The sequence below is a fragment of the Mus caroli genome, unplaced genomic scaffold, assembly GCF_978045245.1.
Source record: "Mus caroli unplaced genomic scaffold, Mus_caroli_1 scaffold_20, whole genome shotgun sequence".
Classification (NCBI taxonomy): Eukaryota; Metazoa; Chordata; class Mammalia; order Rodentia; family Muridae; genus Mus; species Mus caroli.
This window is the reverse complement of record NW_028227275.1, coordinates 46,612,364-46,638,786: the sequence shown is the minus strand read 5'-3', so window position 1 is coordinate 46,638,786 and position 26,423 is coordinate 46,612,364. Positions and strand designations below refer to the sequence as shown.

The 26,423-nt window shown below is 38.5% G+C and overlaps 1 protein-coding gene and 1 pseudogene across 7 annotated transcripts in view; one reads left to right on the top strand and one right to left on the bottom strand.

Moving 5' to 3' along the window:
* The window catches only part of LOC110285992 (TLE family member 4, transcriptional corepressor), a 141,905-nt gene that overhangs the window by 79,031 nt on the left and 36,451 nt on the right, over window positions 1–26,423 (bottom strand). For 5 of the 7 annotated variants that reach the window (XM_021152454.3, XM_021152455.3, XM_021152456.3 and 2 more), the window contains one exon: window positions 10,710–10,784. The exons of the other annotated variants lie outside the window; for them this stretch is intronic. In XM_021152454.3, the coding sequence (XP_021008113.1) occupies window positions 10,710–10,784 (75 nt within the window). The remainder of the gene's footprint in view (window positions 1–10,709; window positions 10,785–26,423) is intronic. 7 annotated transcript variants of the gene reach the window in all.
* LOC110285993 (heterogeneous nuclear ribonucleoprotein A3 pseudogene) lies at window positions 3,835–4,906 on the top strand (annotated as a pseudogene).

Sequence of the window (26,423 nt, the reverse complement as noted above, 5' to 3'; positions counted from 1 at the left end):
AAAAATACTTATCTTTAAAGAAAGAAAATAGGGCAGAATGGTGGTGATAAAAAAAAAAAAAAATTCTGGGCAGTGGTGGTGCATGCTTTTAATCGCAACACTTGGGAGGCAGAGGCAGGTGGATTTCTGAGTTCGAGGCCAGCCTGGTCTACAGCATGAGTTCCAGGACAGCCAGGGCTACACTGAGAAACCCTGTCTGGAAAAAGCAAAAATTAATTAATTAGTTAAGATGTGTTAAAGTAGATTTGGGCAGTAAAATGTAATACCAGAAAACTTACAACTCCCAAATCCTAAGTAAGATGGGTGTAATTTGAGGGTTCACCTCAAATGAAAATACTGAACAGGGTATTATGAAGGCATCAGAACAACTGCTGAATTGAGGAACAGAAATATGTGGCAACTAACTTATCTAATCTTTTTTATCTAATCTTTTCACAAAAATCTTTAAGACAGCATTGATGACACAAATGCACTTTTTGGTAGAAGAAACCTAAAATTGGTTTCTTAGGAATTCTGAGTGTTCAGACTAAAAGTCCTTACACCTTTCCCAAAGTCCCAAGAGTCATGCACAATCAGTAACGCTTGTTTCAGGTGAGCAAGTCTCTCCCTTAGAACCCATGTTTGTTCTACCCTATCAATTTTTTGAGGTATACAAAAGCCAGGCTGAGCCCACAAGCAATCTGAATGGCAACTGGTGATGCTGCATGGAGAAATAACACAAGAAATTAACAGAGAAAAGTGGAAGACCAAAATATATACATACACATATACGCACACACACAAAATGTAGATATACATATATTATGTATATGAAATAAAGAGATTAAGAATTCAGAACTGCCAACCTACAAGCTAATTTGAGCAAACCTGCTTTCTCTGTGTAATAGTGAACCCAGTCTATGCACAGGTTAGCAAATCTAGTAGCTTTGCTTCCAGTGGAGTCCCAGGGCCCACCTGGCCTTAAGCTTCATTGGTTACTCAACCCTAGACAATTTCTATAACTCTGGTGAGACTGGGCTCATTTCAAAGTGAGCTCTATACATGTAGTTATTAGTAGAAAGAAGGAAGGGAGGGAGGGAAAGAAGGAAGGAAGGAAAGAAGGAATGAAGGAAGGAAAGTTCCTCCTTAAACAGAAAAAATAAGTAGTATTTCCGGTTACCAACAGTTTGGAGAGAAGATAAATTGACTGGTTTTCTAATTGAGAAGCTTTCCAATAAAAATTAATTGAATACACACCACAAGCAACAAATCAGAAATCATACCCCTAACATAGAAAGTTTGTGAGCTCTGAAGTGAAAAATGAACTTAAAAATATTTAAATATATGAGAGCCTTTGTTACAAGAGAAATCAAAGCCTCTTAAGAGTCTCAGCAAACTGCATCACAAAGATTGAATTATGACTACATCACTCAATACTGTAGTTCCTTTTCCAAGGGGGGAAAAGAGAGTGAGAATCAACATAAACTACTTGAACTACTTAATGCAAAAGTGCTGTAGTTTTAGGCATCATCACAGCTCACATATAAGCTGTGCCCTATAAGTGCCTAAGGCCCAGGGACATCTACACAGTGCCCTTTCCCCAGCACAACCCACAACCAAGCTTCTTAAACTGTGGGTGAAAAACAAACAAACAAAAGGCCACAATAAAATGTTTCTAAAAGCAATGACCCAAATTTAAAATGCATTATGGACCTGAGGTGTTTCTGGCACTGCTCTCCTGTACTGTGTGGCATGGAAATGCATTGCAGCCTTGATTTTAAATCATCAAGTCATACACCACCAGTAAAGACCACCTAAAACACGTCATCTCATACTTGAGATTGTTGTATGCTACAAATTGCAGTGTTTTACTATACATACAAACTTTTTTGCTCCTATAAAAACATAATGGTCTAATTAATTATAGAAAATAAAGATTTTAAATATCTTCCTATTCTTCCTTATCATGAATATCTCTAATTGTACTACATTAGAATGTTTAATTTTAACATTTGCTGTTGGAGTTGCTGACTCAAGTTCACAAATAATCACCAAGTGAACTTTGCTTAGAATTAGGACAGATTCCAATAGTTCTGGAAGTGCCCCTACGCTGTTCACTTTGTTCTGTTGATGTGAAGTGGGGTTGCGAGTACCGAGTATTATAAAATCAGAATACTGATCAACTCTGAAACACTCTGAACTGCCCTACACCATATATTATCAAATACTCAGCCAATATTTATCTCATTAGTATGCAAATATTCTTTCATCTTACTAATTAGTAAAACTATATACATACATTACATTCACACAGCACCGAAGAACTACTTTATGGTGAATTTCTTCATGACTTATAATCAGTAAATGCTTTATTTGTGTATCTATATCCAGAACTACATAAACATACCTTCAATGAAAGGGGTTGATATAGTTTAGGAAGTCTTGGTCTCCACCCAGAGACTGCCCCACCTGGGGATCCATCCCATAAACAACCACTAAACCAGACACTATTGTGGATGCCAACAAGAGCTTGCTGACAGGAGCCTGATACAGCTGTCTCCTGAGAGGCTCTGCCAATGCCTGACAATATAGAAGTGGATGCTCACAGCCATCCATTGGACTGAGCACAGGGTCCCCAATGAAGGAGCTAGAGAAAGTACCCAAGGAGCTGAAGGGGTTTGCAGCCCAACAGGAGGAACAACAATATGAACTAACCAGTACCCCCAAAGCTACCTGGGACTAAAGCCACCAATCAAAGAAAACATGGTGGAACTCATGGCTCTAGCTGCATATTTGGCAGAGGATGGCCTAGTCTGTCACCAATGGGAGGAGAGATCCTTGGTCCTGTTAAGGTTCTATGCCACAGTACAGGGGACTGGCAGGGCCAGGAAGTGGGTGGGTTGGGGAGAAGGGTGAGTGTGGAGGGGATAGGGGATTTTCAGAGGGGAAACTAGGAAAGGGGATAACATTTGAAATATAAATAAAGAAAATATCTAATAAAAAAAGATAATGAGAAAATTTTATTTTATACAATTAAAAGAAAAAAGTCTTGGCCTCCAAAGCCTTTAAGGTCCAGGAGGAATACTATTCAGTGAAGGCAAGAACAAGGTGAAATAGCAATCTCTGAGACAACACATATCTACTTTATAGCTCATTTTAAAGTTTCATATCATATGCAATAGAAAGTAACAATAGTAAAGAGTAAAGAGAAAAACAAAATGACTGGCCATAGGTTTGCTTATATTTTAAAAGTAACTTAAGTTGTAAATGCTGAGCTGTTAAAGACTGTTTACACATAAACCTGGCATCAGAAAAAAAGCCACAATTCTTACATGTGACCCAATAATCTCCCTACATGATAAAGCCCATTCACAAACTGATCCCTATGAAGCTAAATCCTGAGGATACAAATTCTAGTAAAGGAAAGGCTAACACACATTGCTGTAGTACTCTTCTAAACAATGGTGTTGGTGTTGAAGGAAAGGGGACTGGGAAAAGAAGGGGGTATTCTTAATTTTATGGCTATGGTAGGCAACTCAGTGCCATCCTGCTGGGACTCTTTGAAGGATCGATTTTTACAATGCATCAGAGGAAAGCAAGCCTTCAGTATCTGGCACCCTCAAACTGTGGCACATGTTTTAGCAGCAACATATAGAGAAATGTGTGTGTTAATGGGATGAGGTGAGCTAGGAAAGGCAACTTCCGCAGTATGGGAGGATAGCCATGCTCAGTATAGGAGGACAGCCAAGACACATCAAGGCCTTGGGTGGCTTGTTGTTGACATAAAGAAATAGAAAAGGTGTTCTTGGATATTTACTATGTTTTGGCTTTTGTTAAAAAAGTGTGGATATTGAACTCGAGTTGGAAGAGGCGAGTCCGGTCTCAAAATGGAGGGCCATGATCCAAAGGAACCAGAGCAGCTGAGGAAGCTGTTTATTGGTGGTCTGAGCTTTGAAACCACAGATGATAGCTTAAGAGAACATTTTGAGAAATGGGGCACACTTACAGGCTGTGTGGTAAGGAGAGATCCCCAAACAAAACGTTCCAGAGGCTTTGGTTTTGTGACCTACTCTTGTGTTGAAGAGGTGGATGCTGCAATGTGTGCTCGGCCACACAAGGTTGATGGGTGTGTGGTGGAACCAAAGAGAGCTGTTTCTAGAGAGGATTCTGTAAAGCCTGGTGCCCATTTAACGGTGAAGAAAATCTTTGTTGGTGGTATTAAAGAGGATACGGAAGAATATAACCTGAAAGACTACTTTGAAAAGTATGGCAAGATTGAAACCATAGAGGTTATGGAAGACAGGTTTTTGTAACTTTTGATGATCATGACACAGTTGATAAAATTGTTGTTCAGAAATACCACACTATTAATGGGCATAATTGTGAAGTGAAAAAGGCCCTTTCTAAACAAGAGATGCAGTTTGCTGGATCACAGAGAGGTCGTGGAGGTGGATCTGGCAACTTTATGGGTCGTGGAGGAAACTTTGGAGGTGGTGGAGGAAACTTTGGTCGTGGAGGAAACTTTGGTGGAAGAGGTGGTTATGGAGGTGGTGGTGGTGGATATAATGGATTTGAAGGCGATGGTGGCAACTATGGTGGTGGTCCTGGTTACAGCAGTAGAGGAGGTTATGGAGGTGGTGGACCAAGCTACGGAAACCAGGGGGGTGGATGTGGTGGTGGAGGAGGAGGCTATGATGGTTACAATGAAGGAGGACATTTTGGGGGAGGTAATTATGGTGGTGGTGGAAACTATAATGACTTTGGAAATTATAGTGGACAGCAACAATCAAATTATGGACCCATGAAGAGGGGCAGTTTTGGTGGAAGAAGCTCAGGCAGTCCCTATGGTGGTGGCTATGGATCTGGAGTGGTGGATATGGTAGCAGAAGGTTTTAAAATAAAACAGAAACGGCTACAGTTCTTAGCAGGAGAGCGAGTTGTCAGGAAAGCTGCAGGTTACTTTGAGACAGTCGTCCCAAATGCATTAGAGGAACTGTAAAAGTCTGCCACAGAAGGAACGATGATCCATAGTCAGAAAAGTTACTGCAGCTTAAACAGGAAACCCTTTTTGTTCAGGACTGTCATAGCCACAGTTTGCAAAAAGTGTAGCTATTGATTAATGCAATGTAGTGTCAATTAGATGTACATTCCTGAGGTCTTTTATCTGTTGTAGCTTTGTCTTTTTCTTTTCATTACATCAGGTATATTGCCCTGTAAATTGTGGTAGTGGTACCAGGAATAAAAAATTAAGGAATTTTTAACTTTTCAAAAAAAAAAAAGTAAAGTGTGCTTTTCATTTTCCTTCAGGTTTATCTTACTAGAGGTTATGTATTCACAGGAATATACACTATACAATTCTTATAAAAGGGAAGAAATTCTGTAATAATATTATTATAAATAATATGCAGTAAATTAATGAATAGAGCAGCTGTTTTTCTTTATCCTAGTTAGTTCCCCAAGAACAACACAGAAAGACTAAGATTTATTTATAACTTAAAAGCACAACAACTAGGTATTATAATTCTACTCTAATCCTCTAATCTAATCTGGCTACCTCTCAGCCAAAATCCCCAAGAAACTTGAATTTTTGTATTGGTCTGGATCTTTGGGCTTCAGGTGTGCTCTCTCATGATGTCTCTCTACACCCATTCCACATGGTGAATCCGTTCTTCTTCCCTCCCTCTCTACCCCTCCCTTGGCTGATAGAAGTCCCATCTTATTCTTTTTATTGCCTAATTATTGGCTTTTCCAGCTTTTATTGACAAGGCAAAGAATAAATGGGTGAAGACTGTTTACAGAAACTTTAGGCAGGAGATTTTTAACATAAGTATTACAATGATTGAAACCAGATAATGGGAAAGAGAAACCAGTATTTGAATGATACTGGGGTAAATGTTACATAGTGCATAATAACATTATGCCTACAGGATACCCTACACATACTTGTTTTTACGATTTATTTCATTTTTAATTATGTATACGTGAAGGGGTACATGTGGGTGTAGGTGCCCTTGAAGGGCAAAGGCATGAGACTACCCAGAGCTGTAGTAGTAAGTGGTTGTTAGCTGCCTAATGTGGATGACACCAGGAAGCCAAACTCAGGTCCTCTACAATAGTTACTGCTCTTAATGCTGAGCCAGCTGCATGCCCTTATCTCACACCCTATACACGTGTGCCCTTAAGGTTTTTACCTAACGACTTATTATTTTAAGAGACCTATGAGAAATTATCAAAATGCTTCATCCCAATGCATTCGAAACATAAAATGGTAGTTGTGAAATTTATAATGGCAAAGAAGGGACATATTTTCCAAATTGTTGTATGGGACTCAGCCCTAGAATGTCAATCTGAAATAAACAAATGCATATTCGTGGACATACACACACACAAAATGAGGGTCAGCAAAAGTAAGCACTCACAATTTATATCTCAGTAAGGGTCAATCATACGACAAGGACAAGGAAGTGTTAAGACAGAAAATAGAAACAGTAAATATTGCCTCTTTAAAAAAAATAATTCAAACACATAGGATAGTAAAAGGCAATGGCATTTAAATCATTTCTTTAGTAATACAAGTAATATTTAAATAGATTTAATAGTGCTGCTCCAAACCAATGAATTATGGGTTTAAAACCTATTAAAATGTAATGTTTTTTTCCTGAGCTGAGAGGAGAGAGATTTAAATCCACTGAATTTTAATATTTCAGCTTGAGCTGCAGGAGGTAGAGAAAGTCCAAATGAACTATTCCATCAGCACCATTCAAGCATGAACATTTTAATCAGTTTTCCTTCCTTGGAGTTCTCTAACACAGTTTACGCTGTCATTCTGAAAGCACTTAACACAGAAAGTGTGAAAAACCACCAAGGCTTGTTATTGCCTTCACAATTGATGGCAAATAATTTTGCAGACTTCCTATCATTAAAATGTCACTGCTAAAAATTGAGGTTCAGCGTTTCTAGTGCTAAACTGCATTTTCCTGCAACACCGTGGCATACCTGTTCATAAAGGTTATTGGGATGGGGGTTTTAATGCTTACATTCATATCATTTTCCCCTTAAAAAGTTAGCACAGAAATGAGGATGAGGAATTTTTTTTTAAATACATTTTCTATTTTCATAAGCCGAATCTCTTTTTTTTTTCTAATGCTCACATTAAGAAACTTTTTCTTAATAGAAGTTTGTTGGAATTCTTATGCATCTACGTTAGCCTCCTTTATTAAGCATAACCACATTCACACAGCATGCACTGATTATATAGTGTAATGGATTTAAAAAGCATTTTAAGATAGTCAGATGACTCAATTTAATAATACAGGAAATGAAAACATCATTTCTAATTAGATCATATTACTGATTTAAAACTGCAATTTGTGTGTTGTTCCAACAGCGCAATCTCACAGAGATTCTAATTTAAAAACACAGTGGCTAGTAGGACACATGGCAGGACCAAACTACATACATAACATTTCCTCCAGCCCATTTAGGGTAGCTCAAGGAAAGCATAAATATGAAATCAAAATACAAGACAATAACTGTAAACAAAAACAAAAATGGAAATTTTCTGGTTTTCTTTCTTATAATTAAAAGATAAAATGATATTTAACTTATTTCAATCTATCAACACTTTTCAACTGAACATGACCTGTGAAAGAAATCATTATAACTGTTTCATTCCATTAAACACACTAGCTTATTGTCAGGAGAACAGTCACCTCTCCAGGTTTCAGGCTCACTTCAGCATTTTGCATTTAAACTGCATGGATCACTGGTTTGGCTCATTTACCAATGAAGGTAGAATAATATTGCAGAGTTAAAAGGTGCTTCATCAGATTTCATTAAATCTGGGAACATTCCCTCCTGTCTGGATGGTGAGCATACATATAAAGCAGGTGCATATGGAGGCATAAATAAATGAAGGTCTGCAGTGGCATGGATGGGTCTTGTGCCTCCTAGATGAAACGCTGTCATTTCTTTCTTCTGTGCAGAAATTCACTGCCAATTCCATTCTAACATCTAAGCAAAAAACTCTAAACCTGACTAGTCATCATTTTGGTAACAAATCAATGTACTACCATTTCCTAGAAAGGTGAGACAGCTCAGCCAATAAAGGCTTTTGTTACTAAGGCTTCAAAGCTGAGGTTAATCCCTGGATTCCACGTGGTAGCAGGAGAGAGCTGATTCTCACAAGTTGCCTTCTAGCCTCTCCAATGAAGATGGCCCAAGTATCCCACACCACCCCAACACAAATAAATAAATCCTTTAAAAAATGTAATCCTACCACTATTAGTATGATACTCAAGAGGACTGAAGACATGGGTGCATTTAAAATCCCACAATCCCACATAAACTCTCTCTCTGAAACCTACTTATAGAAGACTATTACCATGCTTTTAAAAGAAAGAAAGAAAGAAAGAAAGAAAGAAAGAAAGAAAGAAAGAGAGAGAAAGAGAGAGAAAGAGAGAGAAAGAGAGAGAAAGAGAGAGAAAGAGAGAGAAAGAGAGAGAGAGAGAGAAAGAGAGAGAGAGAGAGAAAGAAAGAAAGAAAGAAAGAAAGAAAGAAAGAAAGAAAGAAAGAAAGAAAGGAAGAGAGAGAGGAAGAGAGAGAGAGAGAGAGAGAAGTCAGCAGCAGAACTGATCACATGAGTTTGTAACCAGGTTCCTTTCTTCTGTTTTTAGTTGCCCAGAATGGCTCCACTCACTTTGTAAGATCTGTATTTCAGAACAGTCAGATTGTGTGATTTTTAAAACTCCACTCTTTGTCCTAATACAAATAGTTTGAAACTCCACAAACTCCATCAACACCAACAGATGCTGCTTTGATAGCATGTAGCTCTCTGAATTAGGTTCTTCAAGTAAGCTTTTAGATTACAAAATTAAATTGGCTTAATTTTAAAAATTAAATCTATATAGACAATACAGCTACAACTTATAAGTGCTTTCTCTAAGAGCAATATATTGTCCCATTCAAAATGAAGCAGCATAAAACAGCCTTAAAAATATATGTGAAATGATAAAGATAAGGAAACATGTAATTTTCATCTATCTTCATTTTTAAGCAACATCTAAAACAATATAGGTCTGATTTAGCTCATGTTTCAATTGTACAACTTGGTCACTAGAAACTAGAAAAGCAATAACAAAAATGCATTGTTTTCCTAGAAACAGGTGCTAATCAGATGCAGGTAGGAATCGCTGTCTTTTAGCTACTCATGAAATGACCCTGCAAGGTTCTCAGGCAGCATACTGTACAATGCCACTGTATACATTATACTCCATGAAGTAGCAACTATAGGTAGTTTCTATCATGTTTGATGTGTGAGAGATAATGTAAAAACAAAACCACACACATACATTCTATTCTGGCATGACCACACATTCACACACACACACACTCACACACACAAAAGTTAATGCAAGTAGAATCACTAAATACACTTAGACTAACTTAAAATTGAACTCTCTTAATCAAAAAATAGATATATTGCCATTTTCTAGTGTTTTAAGAAAGAAAAACATCATAAAATATTTTCTCTCCACTGTCCTTGGCCCCCCACCTAGCATAAAGATGTGTGACAAAGGTTCCTGAGACCATAGGCCCTTTTGATTTAGCCTTTCCTTTCCAAGGGGCACTTTTCTAACTCTTTTTTGTTTATGATGTGTGCTAATTTCCAGAATTTTTTTTCTTGTGGTCAGAGAGAGACAGAAAACAGACCTTCAAATAGCCTATTAAGTAACAAGCTCCAATCAGACTACTGCTATCCACACCCGTGCAGAGATCCTTGAGTTCTGATCTCCTTGTTAAAGGACAGTTGGCGTAATTGAAGCAGCATCTTCACTTCAGATTGATTATCAGGCGACCCTTATTTGTATCTTCACTTAGCAATTTGAATTTTAATGAAAGTAAATGGAATAATTAGCATTTCAAAGTGTGTTTGATACACTGAAGAAAAAAGAGAAGACTTTTGTGTATAATTTATACACAACAGAAAGCATTTGGGAGGGAGCAGGAAGAAGGAAAGGGAGTCTTCTTTACAATGTGCTAAGTGTGGCTTGCACTTCTGCATAAAGTGTTCAGTTAGTACTGGACTGTTCACAAACTAGAGTTCTCCTCTTTGTTATTCTAAGTTTATTAGATGTTACATTTGGAGCTGGAGTGAATGCCTAAACCTATGGGTCCAGCAGGTTCTAGGAAAGGCCACTCCCTCTACTGCCAGCTAGGGTTTTTTTCCAAGTGTGCCAGGGATTTTCTTTCTTCTTCTTTTAGTTCATCTACTATTTGTCCTAAAAATGGACATAGCCACTCAGCATAAGGAGAAAGAGTAGGAGAGGAGATACAAAACTGCGTATTTTACTAAAAGTGCTATTAAGGCAATCTAGATCATTTGTGGAAAGATAAAAAAAATCAGGTCATTTGTAACATCAGAGCAATCCTGTATCTTTTCTTTTTTCCCCTGTCTACTTTAGCAACAGAAACTAATGGCACAGTAAAGAAACATGAGAAAGAGCTATCCAGTCTCCTCAGGGGAGTTTACATGAGCCAACTTAATTAGTAAACTGGTCCAGAGCTTCTGAGAAGCTGGCAAATGCCTCAGGAGACTGAAGGGAAAAGCTTAAGTCACTGTGGTCATCTACTACATTTTGCCCCTTTGTGGGAACAAAATTTAAAAAGAGAAAAGCAAGAAAGCTAAGGACACACACTAAGATCAGAGCTAAAATGGAAAGGCCACGTACCCCAATGATGGCGTTCAGTTCTGCCATGGTCACCTGCTTGGCCCGTTCCACAGCCTGCACCACTTGTTGCTGGTGCTATAAATGAAGATCAGAAACAGAATACAATTATTTGTTTTCTACTCAGTCAGAACAACTTTTCCTAATATGTCCTCTAACTTTACATGCAAAATAGTATTTGCGGGTCTCTAGACTTCCAAATAAAACCTCCAGGTGGTAGATGACTACCCAAGATGTCCAGGGTCATTAGGAATAACAAGCTGTCAGATGTACACATCTCTGTGCTCCTGGAAGATGCCTCCTCCATCTGCACTGTCTGCACAGACTCCACTCTCAGGCCGAGAGCAGTCTACCATCCGCCAATACTGAAGACAAAGCTCACCACCCTCCCTCCCCCGTTTCTTTCTGCTACCCCTTTCTCTATGCCACCTACAGGGAAAAAACGAGTCTTTAAGTATTCTCTACAGGTACTAATTTTTACATTCTTCTCAGGTGTTTATTAGCATGAACATCAAAAGGTTATTTCTAATTCCATGTTCTATCTCTGCTGGAAGTGTAAAAGTGTTTGTATTTCCGTCATAAAGGGTTGCATGCTTAAACAAACATGCAAATGAAATGGAAGTACTCATGTCCTTTTAAAAAATACAATAGAAAAGCTAAAACCTAGAACTTTAAATTATTTTTTTTAGAAACACTAGAGTCACTACTACTGGAAAAATCTCTCTACTCTTGATTCATTTCCAAAGATAACAAGCAATAACTGATATGAGTTTTGTAATAGTGGTAAAAATAAAAAAATAATAATAACAGAGAAGTGTTTACATGGGACATTTACAAACCTAGACATACACAAATGGTTGTGTAAGACCCTCAGTGTATGGATCACAGGGCCCCCAATGGAGGAGCTAGAGAAAGCACCCAAGGAGCTAAAGGGATCTGCAACCCTATAGGTGGAACAACATTATGAACTAACCAGTACCCCGGAGCTCTTGTCTCTAGCTGCATATGTATCAAAAGATGGCCTAGTCAGCCATCACTGGAAAGAGAGGCCCATTGGACTTGCAAACTTTATATGCCCCAGTACAGGGGAACGCCAGGGCCAAAAAGGGGGAGTGGGTATGGGGGACTTTTGGGATAGCATTGGAAATGTAAATGAGGAAAATACCTTAAAAAAAAAAAGACCCTCAGTGTAACATCACTCCAAGCACACATGAAGAGTGTGGTCTACACAATTCACATTTGGTCTTTGGAAATCTTTCAAGTAGCTTTAGGACAAAGGACAAAAAGCTATGTTACAGGCATTTCTCTGTGTGGTCAGAGGAGGCATGTATGTGTTAGTTGATCTTTGTAAAATTTTAGCATATGTTCTTCACATAGTTCAACTATAAAACTGCTTACAACATGCAAGAGGCTCGCCATCAAACATGGAGTTTTCTCCCTTACTGTCAAGCTTCCACTTCAAAACTCTCAAACATAAATAATACTATAGCTTAACTTCTACTTCTGACCTGAGTGTAGGCATGAGAGGAAGTTCTGTGGGAAAGGAAACTGCCTTAAAGTAGTTGCATATTAAGATCTTTTCATCCTTTGCTTAATACAAAAATATTAAACACATTAATACCTTTTAAGTTTTCACTAGAAATTAACCATTAAATGATATACTTATGAATTGTTTTTAGTTGTAGGAGTTTCAGTTTCAAACCATAGCCTAAGAAGTAAGCTTGATCTTTATAAATAGCTGTCTACTTCCTTTTTCATATTTACTAAAATGAAATAATTCATTTTCTCTCTTTCTGAAATAAAAGTCTTGAAATGGAAAGTCAAACAAAAGATAGCATCTACACTCATCCACAATGCACAGCATTCGCTCTCCTCAAACATTCATCCACTTACCACTCCCATTGCGCAAGCTCCTCCCATTGCCATATCTCTAGCTACTGTAATAGCTCCTTTATTTAATAATTAAATATACAAAAAAGCAATTACCTGGGACAGGGTAGATACCAAACGTATCTACATCAGGCCTTTCTAGTACCAGGACTGTGCAGCTCTAGCTTCATAAGTCGTATCCCAACTGCTAAGACAGGTAAAGACACCTCAGGTAGCAAGGCTCTGAGAAAACCCTAGCTACTGATCTGCCAGCAGACCTGACAGTAACTTGTTAGGAAGCTAACATTAAAATGGAAGCCATGACTCAGCTGTCTGTTTGGACAGCAATGGCTAAGAGCTAATAGTTTCTGGACTTTACCTGCAGATTGGAAATTCACCTTCCTTATTTCTGTTCACAGTCCATGAAACATTCACTGCTGAAGCACCTTTATGATATAAGCTTGCTAAGACAATGCCACCTCTGTTAGCCCTGAAAGCACCAACAGCACTCCACCATTACTCACTCCACTACACGGTAAGCGCATCACCACACAGACTGGACACATCCACTAGGTAGCATGGACACTAAAACTCAGGCACAAAGAGGAGGCAAAAAGGCCACAAATGGGAGAAGGTACCTCTTGAGACCGAAACCCACATATTCCCAAAGCTGGCCCAACAAGGATGTATGTATGTTTTTTCATGCTCACATTGTTAGCAAGCAAAGTCCCTGACTCAGAAAATTCATAAAGTGTTTCACACGTTTTTAGAATGCTGATGGCTTTTCCACTCTGCCCGCCATCTCCTCATGCTCTGCCCTCATTTGATTCCAGCCCCACTTCCGGCTTATCCTCTTACCACACATCAAGTGGTAACATAGCCACTTTAGCTAAAAATTACACTTTAATATTTAAAAAAAACTGTACTACAGGAATAACTTTATGACTGCAAAATTACTGAAAACCACTGAGTTACATGTAAAATAAAATGAACTTATGGTGTATATAAGAATACTGTGACTTAAAGAATACAGGTGTTGCTGGGAGGAGGGACAAAAATCTGCACACTAAATTATTTTCATTGTTACAAAATTACTTTTAATATTAAGAGAAGCATCAGATGTTTCTTCCATGAAATTGAGAGGACATAAGCCCATGTAGGTACAATATAACTTACTGATAAACAGACCTTTATGAACTAGTTATGTGAACAAAATAAGTTTTTTCAGAAGGGATATTTTTTCTGAAAAGGATAACAAGGCCAACATCTGTCTTATCAGTATTTTGAGGCAGACAAGAGATGTGGTGTTAATAAGAAAAGTAGTAACAAAAATTGTTACAACTTGAAAAATTTAAGAATTACTGCCCATATTGGAAGAAAAAATACTGGCAGAAATGCAAAGATGATCACAGGATTCTTACAATGAACACCATATTGCTAGCTACCGAAATACAAAAAGCGGACTTACCACTCACATTCCCTATTCATATACAGCCCACAGACAGAGTACAAGGAAATGTAATACATAAAATATCAAAAGAGGCTTTAGAAGGAAATCAGGAAAGCCTTTGTTTTCCATTCATTCTTTCATTCCTTCATTCATTCATTCAAATACGAGTAAAGTTCCTAATGTGCAGCAGGCACCGAGGTTAGGTTAGGTAGATAGACCAGACACCCTGCTCTCACAGGTTAGATTCTACAAAGAGGGGTTGCAGAAAAAGCTCAAGGTTAGGAGCACTTATTGCTCTTGAAGAGGAACTGGGTTTGGTTCTCAGGATCTACACGGTAGCTCACAATCATCTCTAACATCAGTTCCAGTGGATCCAATACCCTTTTCTGGCCATGGCAATGCGTGTACAATACACACACACTGCGGCAAAACTCTCGTAAGTGGAAAAATAAATAGATAAATTTAAATTTTAAAAACTCTATGAAGAAAGATGGAGAATTAATACTCAAAAAGCTCTATAATTACTGCAGGGGAATAATTTCCGAGAGAAAATTAGAGGATGTTATGCAATCATTTATCAAGGAAGTATCTTAATCTAATCTAAGTATTAGAGGATGAGTCCCTAAGGAAGCTGACCGGACAGCTGAAACTGGAGGGACTTCTTAGGATGAAGAACGAGAAACAAAGAAAAAGAAAATAACAGACAAAAGAAGAAATGACAAAGGTCTGTGAAGTAGAAAGAAGCTTGTGAGTGACTGGGGGAGAGTGGGTTGAGGAACTCCAAGGACAGGCAGAGTAGGATATATAGGGCCTTTAGGGCAGGCAAAATCTCTTTAAAGTGGAAGAGGCATTCACAACAAAGGCAGATGCATGGAGATATAGGAGTATGACAGAGGTATTTCTCGATATGCACATATTGGTAGGAATTAAAATCTGAAAAAATGGAATATGGCCATCAGTGTAGGACTTTGCATGACACGACAAACAGCTGTACTTTATCCTGGTAGAAAGTGAGACATTATGAAAATGTTTTAAGCCACTGAATTCTATCAGTTTCTCGAGTTTAGTAAGTGGACCTTACAGAAGGCAGGGGCGGGGAGTCCACAAAGTGAGGACAACTAGAGAGCCATGCACTATACCAGGCAGAACTTAACCAAATGCTCTTCCTAATCGGAAGCATTAGCCATGTGTAGATAAATGTCACCCATTTATCATAATTTGGCTCTAGAATGAACCTTTAGAGATTCTAAGACTCAGATACTAGGCTTTATTAAGCCCCGAACAAGACTCTGAAAACCAAATGCTGTCTGGGTTGGTATAGGAGAACTGCAGTATCATCCACAGGCCAAAAACCACTAGAATGTCCACTAGTTTACTCCCCTCTGAAGCTTTCTAGCCAGCTGTTAGTCATTCTCTGATAAGAACTCATGACACCTTATTAATAAGCTTTTTCTACTGGAGGATAATAAGCCCTAATACTACAATTTAAAATCTGCTTTCCCAAAGCTTCCCACTGGCCCCAACTTTTTCTCTGAATTTGCATCTGAAAATAGTATACTAGGTCTTCAGCTTACTTCCCTTTCAGGTTAAACAGTCTTAGGTCATTCAATGACTCTAATGTTGTTCATTCTTCAGGCCATACTCAATGTGGATAGAACACAAAACTCCAGGTGCAACTGAACAGATCAAGTTCAAGTGAAAATACCACTCCATGCTTTGTAAGTCTCACTGAAATCCTACTTTATCTACTAAAGAATTCTTACTAAGTTTACAGGTACATAAGGAATTTAAATATACCTCCTAAATCTGCCTGTCCTAGTGCTCCAAAACTGTTTCTCAAAAAAAGATATAAAACATAAGTAACAACAACAACAAAAAACATAAATATCACTAACATTTGGTAAAATAAAGAACTTTTCAAAGCCACAGTTCAGATGATGAATACATACACATAGCCTACCAAACAATTCTGGCTTGAAACATAGGATCAAAGACTACAGATGTAAACAAAGTTCTCAAAAGAAGAAATACAAATTGCCAATACTTTTCAGTGTTCAACATCCTTAGCCATCAAGAAAATGCAAATTAAAACTGTTTTGAGGCTTCATTTCACTCTGGCTAAATGGCTAACATCGAGAGAAAAAAAAAGACAAAAATTCTGGCAACGATGTGGCAAATAAAGAGTCTCATTTTCTGTTAGTCAAAGAGTAAGCTCTCAGCCACTATGGAAATCAGTGTGAGGTTTCTCAACAATTACAAATAGAACTACTATCTCTCTCTCTCTCTCTCTCTCTCTCTCTCTCACACACACACACACACACACACACACACACACACACACAGGACTCTATTTTATAATAGTTACCATCACATCAATATTTACTGCTGCTCTAGTCACAATGCCAGACTAGCTGTCCATCACTGGTAAATAGATAATAATGAAACTGCACTAAATATGTACTAGTGGAATTTTATTCTAATGTTATAAAACGAATTTATAAGAACATGAGTAGAACTGGAAAATATTGAGGAAACCCAGGCTCAGAAAAGCATCTTACATTTTTTCACTCATATGCAGATACCAGTCTCTTAGTTCTATATAGTGTATTTCTGTGGGGTGTGTAGAGAGACCAAGAAACAAAAAAGGGGGAGCCCATTAGAAGGTGGGGGTAGGGCTTTAATGAATACAGTAGGGTGGGTAACAGCATGGGTCATAGGACATTGGAAGGAAGAACACTAGGAATGGAAGGAGGAATGGGGTCAGAAAGATGGGAGAAAAGAGGGAATGAGAAAGGGGAAAGAGTTCAACCCAACTGAATGAAAATACCATAAAGAAGCCTGTTACTCTGTAAAACAATTAAAAGGTTAAAAATAGCATAAAAGTAAGCTCTTGGGGACACACTGGAAAAGCTGTTCAAGTCTTTCCCTACTCATCACTTTGCCTTGCCACCTCCCTTCTTCTCAAAAGTATTCGGAATTCGTTCTATTTGTATACCCAAGCTCTATGGTTCACGGATGTCCAAAAGAACCTTCTACAATGTTCACACTGTTCCATTTGTACTAATAATATGTCAGCCACCAACCACAAATGAATAAGCACTAAGTACTTAGAATGTTTCTAGTGTAACTGAGAAAGCAGTTCTAAATTTTCTTAAGCCTTAATTATAATTTAAATTAACGTTGCTACCTCTGTATTAGACAATGCAACTCTGCTTATACTCAAAGTACTTTGAAGTTTATCTTCACTCAAAGATAGTAGGTTTTTCAAACATATATTAATTTTGGAAACATGCATACAAGGCTGTCAATGCTGCCTTTGGAGGGAAGCCCACATTTAATTAAACCTGCAGGAGAAAAAGAAAATTACCTCCTGAGAATTATCTTTTATTTCCTGAGGTCAAACAGATCATAATGCTACCATTATGCCACTCGATTGAGATTAAAACACATGGTCAGGTGAAGCAAGATAATTAGTCAACCAAAAGAACACAGGGGAGTATTATATTCTGACAGCTCAGGGTTTTGAGGAGAAAGAAAATGTTTTAAATGATGTTTACCCTGCATATACCTAAATGTAAAATTCACAAACTGGGACCAAATCTTCTGAAGAAGCCCAATGCATGTATATATTACATCCTTCAGGACATCCTCCGCATAGAATGCACTGGAACCCATTTCCGAAACTGACAAACTGACTCCATAATGTGAGGGAGACTTATGTGATACAGGCTGCTGACACGCAAATGTTCTCCTAGTTTGCCTGCCTATGAGCGGTTCAGCCAAGCCCACCTACATCACACCATGTCACCACAAGCCAGTGACTTCTTAAAATGTAAAGAAGCAACATGAGCAATTAGGGTGGAGCCATTACAGACCAATAACACTGCTAGCAGTGCATGGAACCACTGTATTTGTTCCTTTCCGCCCTCAGGCACAGTAAGAAAGAGCCTGATCACATTTTTCAACTTCCATTTCTCAATTATTCTGTACAAGTGAAATGTGATTCAGAGAAATGAAGTACCCACACACTAAAATAAAGGGTGTGGACAATACTCCTCTATCACATGCCCCAAAAGGCTCTTTTCACATCACGTTAGAAGGAAAAAATGTAAACCTATCTGAGACAAAAATGTATGTATCACTTGGAATTATAATTCTATCGAATTCATATGACCACTACTATATAACTGTTATTATCTACATTTTTTAAGATTCATTTTTTTTTGAAACTGGATGTTTTCTTAATTTACATTTCAAATTTCATCCCCCTTTCCAGTTCCCCCCCACCCTGGGGAAATCCCTATCCCAGCCCCACTTCCCCTGCTTCTGTGAGGGTGTTCCCCCACCCATCCACTCCTGCCTCCCTGCCCTAACATTCCTTACACTACCGGCATCAAGCAGTCACAGGACCAAGGGCCTCTCCTCCCATTGATACCCAACAAGGCCATCCTCTGCTACATATGTGGCTGGAGACATGTGTCCCTCCATTTGTACTCTTTGGTTGGTGGTTTAGTCCCTGGGAGCTCTGGGGGTACTGGTTGGTTGATATTGTTCTTCCTATGGGGTTGCAAACCCCTTTAGCTTCTTCAGTCCTTTCTCTAACGCCTCCATTGGGGACCCCTTGCTCAGTCCAATGGTTGGCTGCGAGCATCTGTCTCTGTATTTGTAAGGCTCTGGCAGAGCCTCTCAGAAGACAGCTATATCAGGCTCCTGTCAGCATGCACTTCTTGGCATCTACAGTAGTGTCTGCATTTGATGACTGTAAATGGAATAGATCTCCAGGTGGGGCAGAGCCTGGATGGCCTTTCCTTCACTGTGGGTGGGACTGCAAGATTGTACAAGTACTCTGGAAATCTGTCTGGCAGTTCCTCAGAAAAGTGGGCATAATATTACCTGAGGGCCCTGGGCATATACCCAAAAGATATTCTAACATGTAAGGACACATGCTCCACTATGTTCATAGCAGCCTTATTTATAATAGCCCAGATGTCCTTCAATATAGGAATAGATACAGAAGATTCATTTATTTTTAAATATGAGTGCTCTATCTGCATTGACACCTGCATGCCAGAAGAGGGAATCAGATCACATTACAGATAGTTGTGAGCCACCTTGTGGGTGCTAGGAATTAAACTCAGAACCTCTGGAAGAGCACACAGTGCTCTTAACCACTGAGCAATCTCTCTAACCTCCATTGTCTACTTTGTAAATGCAATGTAGAAAGTACAAATTAATCTCAAAATTCTGATGAAACAAACAATAAAACAAAGTAAATTTGCAATATGATACAACTGGTTAAGAAAACCTAACGGAAATGGGCAAAGGAGAGCTCTAAGCTGTAACTAATTTGTACCAGAAAGCATTAAAAGTTAAAGTTACCTTTCCCCTAAGTAAATGTTAGATGGAAGGACTAGAATTTTCCACTCATAATTTAGCTTTTAAGGTCTAAAAAGTCTAATGATTAGAACATTTCTGTTAAGTGTTGTAAAGAAAAAAACCAATTAATTATTTCACTTATTAAACCAGTATTTATTCAAAATAACAGATGCACAGAAAAAACTGCTCTGCTCCTTTCTGAGTCCAGACTACAACTAATTTAATGTTAATGAGGTCCAGCCTACATGATGCCTCCACCAGCTCCCAAGGAGCTCTGCCTGTTTAAATAACTTACAAACAAAATACCTAGCTGTGGAGTTCCAAAAGGAGGAAGGAGCCAAACATCCATTCTCCTTGGCACTGAATGACTAGAAACAAGCTGTTCAATTTATTGATGGCAAGATTTAAAACAAGGACCATGAGTTTAAGAAATGGTATTTGAGCAGCCACTGCTCATAAGGAACCACTGCCTGCTTTCACTCTACATGATTATTTCACGCTGTGGTCTACCAATGGTTTGCAGAAGTGCAAAGACTAGGTCAGTGAGTACTCAGACACAGATGGGACAGCTACATCACAACCACACGAGGTTCAGTACCATCCTGAGAGAGCAGCAGAATGTTTATGAGAAGTCAGTAAGAGCTAGAACAAAACAGTGTCTTCTGGATATGAACAGGGCCATGCACTCACGAACTTGCAGCAGCTGAGTCAGCAATCTAGCACAAAGATGGAAGAAGAGTGAGCCCCACTAGCTGAGTAGCTATGGACAGATGACAACTTTAGAGGAGAGAGAATTAGTTTTCTTTAAGGGTTTGGTCCCTACTAGTTCAACCATACTACAGTGGACAGCCCATGCTAAAAAATATATTTGGGCAGCACAAAATGGATTCCATTATTAAATAAGATAAGAAAAGATATAAAATTGGGGATTAGGGAAGAGAGGCTGGATCTGGGAGGCATTAATTAGGGAGATGATACATAGGGGGTATGATGAAAACTCCCAAAGAATAAAACTATTATATTAAAAATCGTTCACAATACAAGCCACTAAAATGGATCAACCTTATTCTGTAAAACAATAAATTTAAGCAGATTAATTTTTTTTATTTTGTTTTTTCAAGACAGGCTTTTCTGTGTAACCCTGGGTATCCTAGAACTCACTCTATAGACTAGGTTGGTTTCAAACTCAAAGAGATCCACCCACCTGACTCTGCCTCCTGAGTGCTAGGATTAAAGGTGTGTGTCTGCACCACCCAGCTTAAGCAGATCTTTCAAAAAAAAAAAAAGACATCTTAAAACCAATGACCTACAGTATGATTCTTTCATGATTTGGGGGAAGAAAATCTCACTGTCAAGATGTATGTGAGATAGTAAAGGAAAGAAAGGCATTTTCCAGCCAGCAAATTTGCTACAAATACAGCAAACCAAGTATAATTTGCCATAGTCTAGTCTTTAACTGAGAAATACTTTAAAGAATCCTAGGATTGAACTTTTTTTTTAATCATCAGGGAAATGCAAATCAAAACAACCCTGAGATTCCACCTCACACCAATCAGAATGGTTATGATCAAAAATTCAGGTGACAGCAGATGCTGGCGAGGATGTGGAGAAAGAGGAACACTCCTTCATTGTTGGTGGGATTGCAAGCTTGTACAACCACTCTGGAAATCAGTCTGGTGGTTCCTCAGAAAATTGGACATAGTACTACCGGAAGATCCCGCAATACCTCTCCTGGGCATATATCCAGAAGATGTCCCAACCGGTAAGAAGGTCACATGCTCCACTATGTTCATAGCAGCCTTATTTATAATAGCCAGAAGCTGGAAAGAACCCAGATATCCCTCAAAAGAGGAATGGATACAGAAATTATGGTACATTTACACAATGGAGTACTACTCAGCTATTAAAAAGAATGAATTTATGAAATTCCTAGGCAAATGGTTGGACCTGGAGGGCATCATCCTGAGTGAGGTAACATAATCACAAAAGAACTCAAATGATATGTACTCACTTATAAGTGGATATTAGCCCAGAAACTTAGTATACCCGAGATATAAGAGACAATTTGTAAAACACATGGAACTGAAGAAGAACGAAGACCAAAGTGTGGACACTTTGTCCCTTCTTAGAATTGGAAACAATCACCCATGGAAAGAGTTACAGAGACAAAGTTTGGAGCTGAGACAGAAGAAGGAAGGACCATCCAGAGACTGCCTCACCTGAGGATCCATCCCATAATCAGCCACCAAACGCAGACACTATTGCATATGCCAGCAAGATTTTGCTGACAGGACCCTGATATAGCTGTCTCTTGTGAGGCTATGCCAGTGCCTGGTAAATACAGAAGTGGATGCTCACAGTCATCTATTGGATGGAACACAGGGCCCCAATGGAGGACCTAGATAAAGTACCCAAGTAGCTGAAGGGTCTGCAACCCTATAGGTGGAACAACAATATGAACTAACCAGTACCCCCAGAGCTCGTGTCTCTAGCCGCATATGTAGCAGAGGATGGCCTAGTTGGCCATCATTGGAAGGAGAGGCCCTTGGTCTTGCAAAGATAATATGCCCCAGTACAGGGGAATGCCAGGGCCAGGAAGGAGTAGGTGGGTTAGGGAGCAGGGCGGGGGGAAGGTATAGGGGACTTTTGGGATAGCATATGAAGTGTAAATGAAGAAAATATCTAATAAAAATTTTTTTTCTAGCCGGGTGTGGTGGCGCACGCCTTTAATTCCAGCACTCGGGAGGCAGAGGCAGGCGGATTTCTGATTTCGAGGCCAGCCTGGTCTACAAAGTGAGTGCCAGGACAGCCAGGGCTACACAGAGAAACCCTGTCTCGAAAAACCAAAAAATTGTCTAAAATTAAAAAAAATATATTAATGTAATACAGGTTATTCATCTATGTCAATTATACTGTTATAACTAAAATAAAAAAGAATATCTTGTTAAAGATAGCACACAGAGAAAACTGTATTCCCATGTTCTCGTCTCTGAAAACTATTCTTCCAACCAAGTCATACAAAGGCGAGACAAGAGTGGGAAAAGTAGTCTAGCTAGAGTGAAAAAGAGGCAATCACATTGTAAGAAAGACATATGTGGAGTTTGTCTTACTTTATGATGTCAATGTCTCCAATTCATGATTCTTGAAAATGGATATACTGACAATATTTATACGATTGTATCCTACAGCTATAAATTACTTTCTCAGTTAGAAGACAGCTACTGTCCAACAATGATTGCATGGATGATCAATGTGTACAGAATAAATAGTGCAAACTCAAAAACAAAAACAAAAACAAAAAGAATCCTAGGATTGGCTGGGCAGTGGTAGCGCACATCTTTAATCCCAGGACTTGGGAGGCAGAGGCAGGAGGATTTCTGATTTCGAGGCCAGCCTGGTCTACAGAGTGAGTTCCAGGACAGCCAGGGGTACACAGAGAAACTGTCTTGGGAAAAAGAAAGAAAGAAAAACATAAACAAACAACAACAAAAAAAAAAGAATCCTTGGATTGTAAATATTTAAAACAGGCACATATAGACTCTACAAGTTGTTCAGATAGTCTACATGGTCCATATCTGTTCATATGTACTCCAATCTTTTCTATACTGTGTGACTATAAACTCCTTGATACGCTACAGTACAGCAAAATTTGGATGTATAATTTTTATAGCAAAAACTATACATTATTTTATATATTAGGCTATCAATTAAAATGGGTTTTGCTAAGTATATTGTCAGATAGAGTATATGGTCAGATAGAGTATTTATTATATAAACATATACCACATAATAGCAATAATACCATGTAATAGCAAAAGCAGCCATTTTTTTCATGTTATGCATAGCCCTGTATCTAAAAGCTAGCCCTATATCCCTCTTCATTTACCTTACTATAAGTTTTAGGTGGCTGTGTAAGACTCCACTTCAAAGTCTCCTTATAGCTACATAGGGACAGTAACTAGATCTGGGACATTACAAAAACACTGTAGAAATGAGCATCCACATTCTGCCTTTTAAAGGAAAAAAAAATACCCCCCCTCCTTTCCCATTTCTATAGATAGGACAAGACATAATGAACATGGAGACCAAAATTTATAGCATCCTGAAGTTGCCAAAATTTTCTTATAGAACAACTATTACCTGAAAAGAATAAGCTTTTTTAAGAAATAAATCAGCTAGGTAAGTTGCGCTCTGTTAAGATGGCCAAATATCCACCTAGGTCTTTTTTACATTATCACCAATTTTTAGTAATAAGCCCTATTATGCAGGTAGCCCTGGAGCTTAGTTCAGAAACCTGGGAACTGCAGCCTTACAAACCCAAGGATTCTGCTCACTACTACAAAGAATATAAAATTCTGGTCCTAAGTCGGGATGAGCTCAGGTTCTTATCACATTGCCACTTCTCACATAATCTATCTCTTACAGCAACCTCTGTTCCCTGTTACCAATGCAAGTGTCTGCAAAATACTGTTCACTGAGAAGAGAATTTCAACTATAATATTATAAACCTACAGCCTATTAGGATTCTGAAATTCTCAAAGGTCTTAGAACACTTGATTGATTACCATCAAGAATATGCTGATGGACTCAATATAACCCTTATAGGAAAACAAAAAGGACCAAACCCACAACTGTTCCCAAATTGGTTACACAATTAGGTGCTCAATATTTAATACTTTAAATTTAATAAGTCAAAATAATGACAGAACTGACTGCCTACTGCTAGACTAGTAAAGCTTAGAAATTGCACTGCCAGCTCTTCTGAAATATCACCTTCAACTCTTCCCAGCTTTTTCTTCCTTGCCAAAGGTCTTAGGATTCAGATTCCATTTCTTGAAAGAACACTAGGAGAGGAGGAACTGGGCACTTACTATAACAGATGCTATTTCCATACATACAATATACATTTTAAGACAGAGTTGTTCTCCTCCTTATACAGGAACACTGAAGGCATACAGAGATAACAAATCAATGAAGAGCTTTGATTTGATTACACATTAGCAAAAATGTTGCCTCTCTTTCCAAGATGCAACATTATTACACAGATTTCAATTCACATCATAGTGGCCTTAAAAGATGCAAGCTGGGGCTGGAGAGATAGCTCAGTGGCTAAGAACATTGACTGCTCTTCCAGAGGTCCTGGAGTTCAATTCCCAGCAACCACATGGTGGCTTGTAATGGGATCCGATGCCTTCTTCTGGTGTTTCTAAAGACAGCTACACCGCACTCGTTTTATATATATAGATATATATCTATATCTATCTATATATATAGAGAGAGATATATAGATATATATGACTCAAACTCCTGAAAAGGGGAGGTGGTTTTGAGGTGGGACAACCCATATCAAGACAACATTTAATGGCATCATTCAATGTGACTGAGGACCAGAAGGACTAAGGGTCTATAGGTATAATCCTGAAACTGCTCAAAAAAAAAAAAAAAAAAAAAAAAAACAGATGTCCAGCTAACTCAGACTCTTTAGGCTTAGTTTTACCTTATAGGAAGGACATTATAAAAAATAATAACCAATTCACATGCTTCCAAAATTCAATGATTCAAAAAGACTTAGAAGCGGTTCCGGATCTTCCCCCAAGAGAACTTACAGTCTTCTGAAACCACTGTAGCCAGAGCCACTATGAATACATGGGAAGTGTGTATACTAACTGCCCAGGTAAAAGGCCCTTCACACAGATAAGGAAACTGAGGCTGAGAGAGACAAAGTACTTGCTAACAGTCACACTTGTGTTGGCTTAGACAAAGCCATGTGATTTGTAGCTAGGAAGCCAGGACCCCAGGACCTGATTCCGGTCCAAAAACTAGCCGCTGTGTTTCTTCTTTAGAAACTGCCAGCTTGAAGGTGGTATATTGGAAATTTGTTGCCTGAAAATGAGATATAATATGAGAGAGAATGAAGGTATTACCGGGAGCTATATCTTATGAGGACAAAAATCATAGAAAATCAGGTTAAAAAACAGCCCCCCCCCCAAAAGGGGGGGGGGGGACGCATGACGAGGAAAGGTTCAGACAGATGAGGGTTCATGGTTTCTAAATTGTAGTATTGGGGATCCTGTGAAATTCTAAAAATCTAAGTAATAGTTACTCTGTTGTTTACTTTTGACAGCAAAAGAAGGCACTATCTTTGTCTAATGCCTAGAACTTTAGTCGTAGCTGTACGTGTTGGCTCTAGTTTTTAATGTTGTAGTGAATTATATTACAAAAAATATTTTTCTGTAATTTTAAAACTGTAGATCAACCTAAAGTATATTTAAGTTAAAACTTGACTTATAAAGAAAAAGATATTTTACAGTTAAAACCAACCAAATTTATTTAATAATTATAATTCACTACTAACTTTTTGTAAGTTTGGGGAAAAATAATAAACTATACACAAGCATAACCAATCAATACACAAAGCTAAATTAAAGGCAGAATCTACACGAATATAAATTTACCTATTGTTCCTGTCAGATTCCAGAATCCACTTTCAGATGCTCAAAACACCTCCAACCACTGTCCTGTAGCTTATGTTCTAGTCTCCAGAGAACTCACACACACACACACTTCCTCTTTACCTCCCCCTCCTCTCCTTCTCCAGATAGAATCATTTAATTTTTAAATAAAAAACATTTAAAAATAAACAGTAATGCCACAGCTGCCTTTCTGGCAGTGACACTATCCCACAGAGAGCTGGTGTTAAAAGGTCAGATTAAGAGCCTTCAGTCCTGGCACTAAGTGATGCCCTTCTCCATGCATGAGTAGTTTTCCTGCTTCTTAAGAGACAGGAAATAGAATCCTTCTTTCTCTAATAACCTGCCTCCTCCCCGCCCTCCAGATTAAGGTCCATCTGTCCTCAGGGAAAAAGTGAGGTGTCTGCTTACAGAATACCCCAAAGAAACAAGGTAGACTGTTTTCAACCTCAAACATAAATGCAATCCTGAAACAATAATACACATATCTGTGGCTTAAATTTTAAGAGACATACTCCAGCTCAGAAAATGAGACTCCAGTTCAGAAAATGA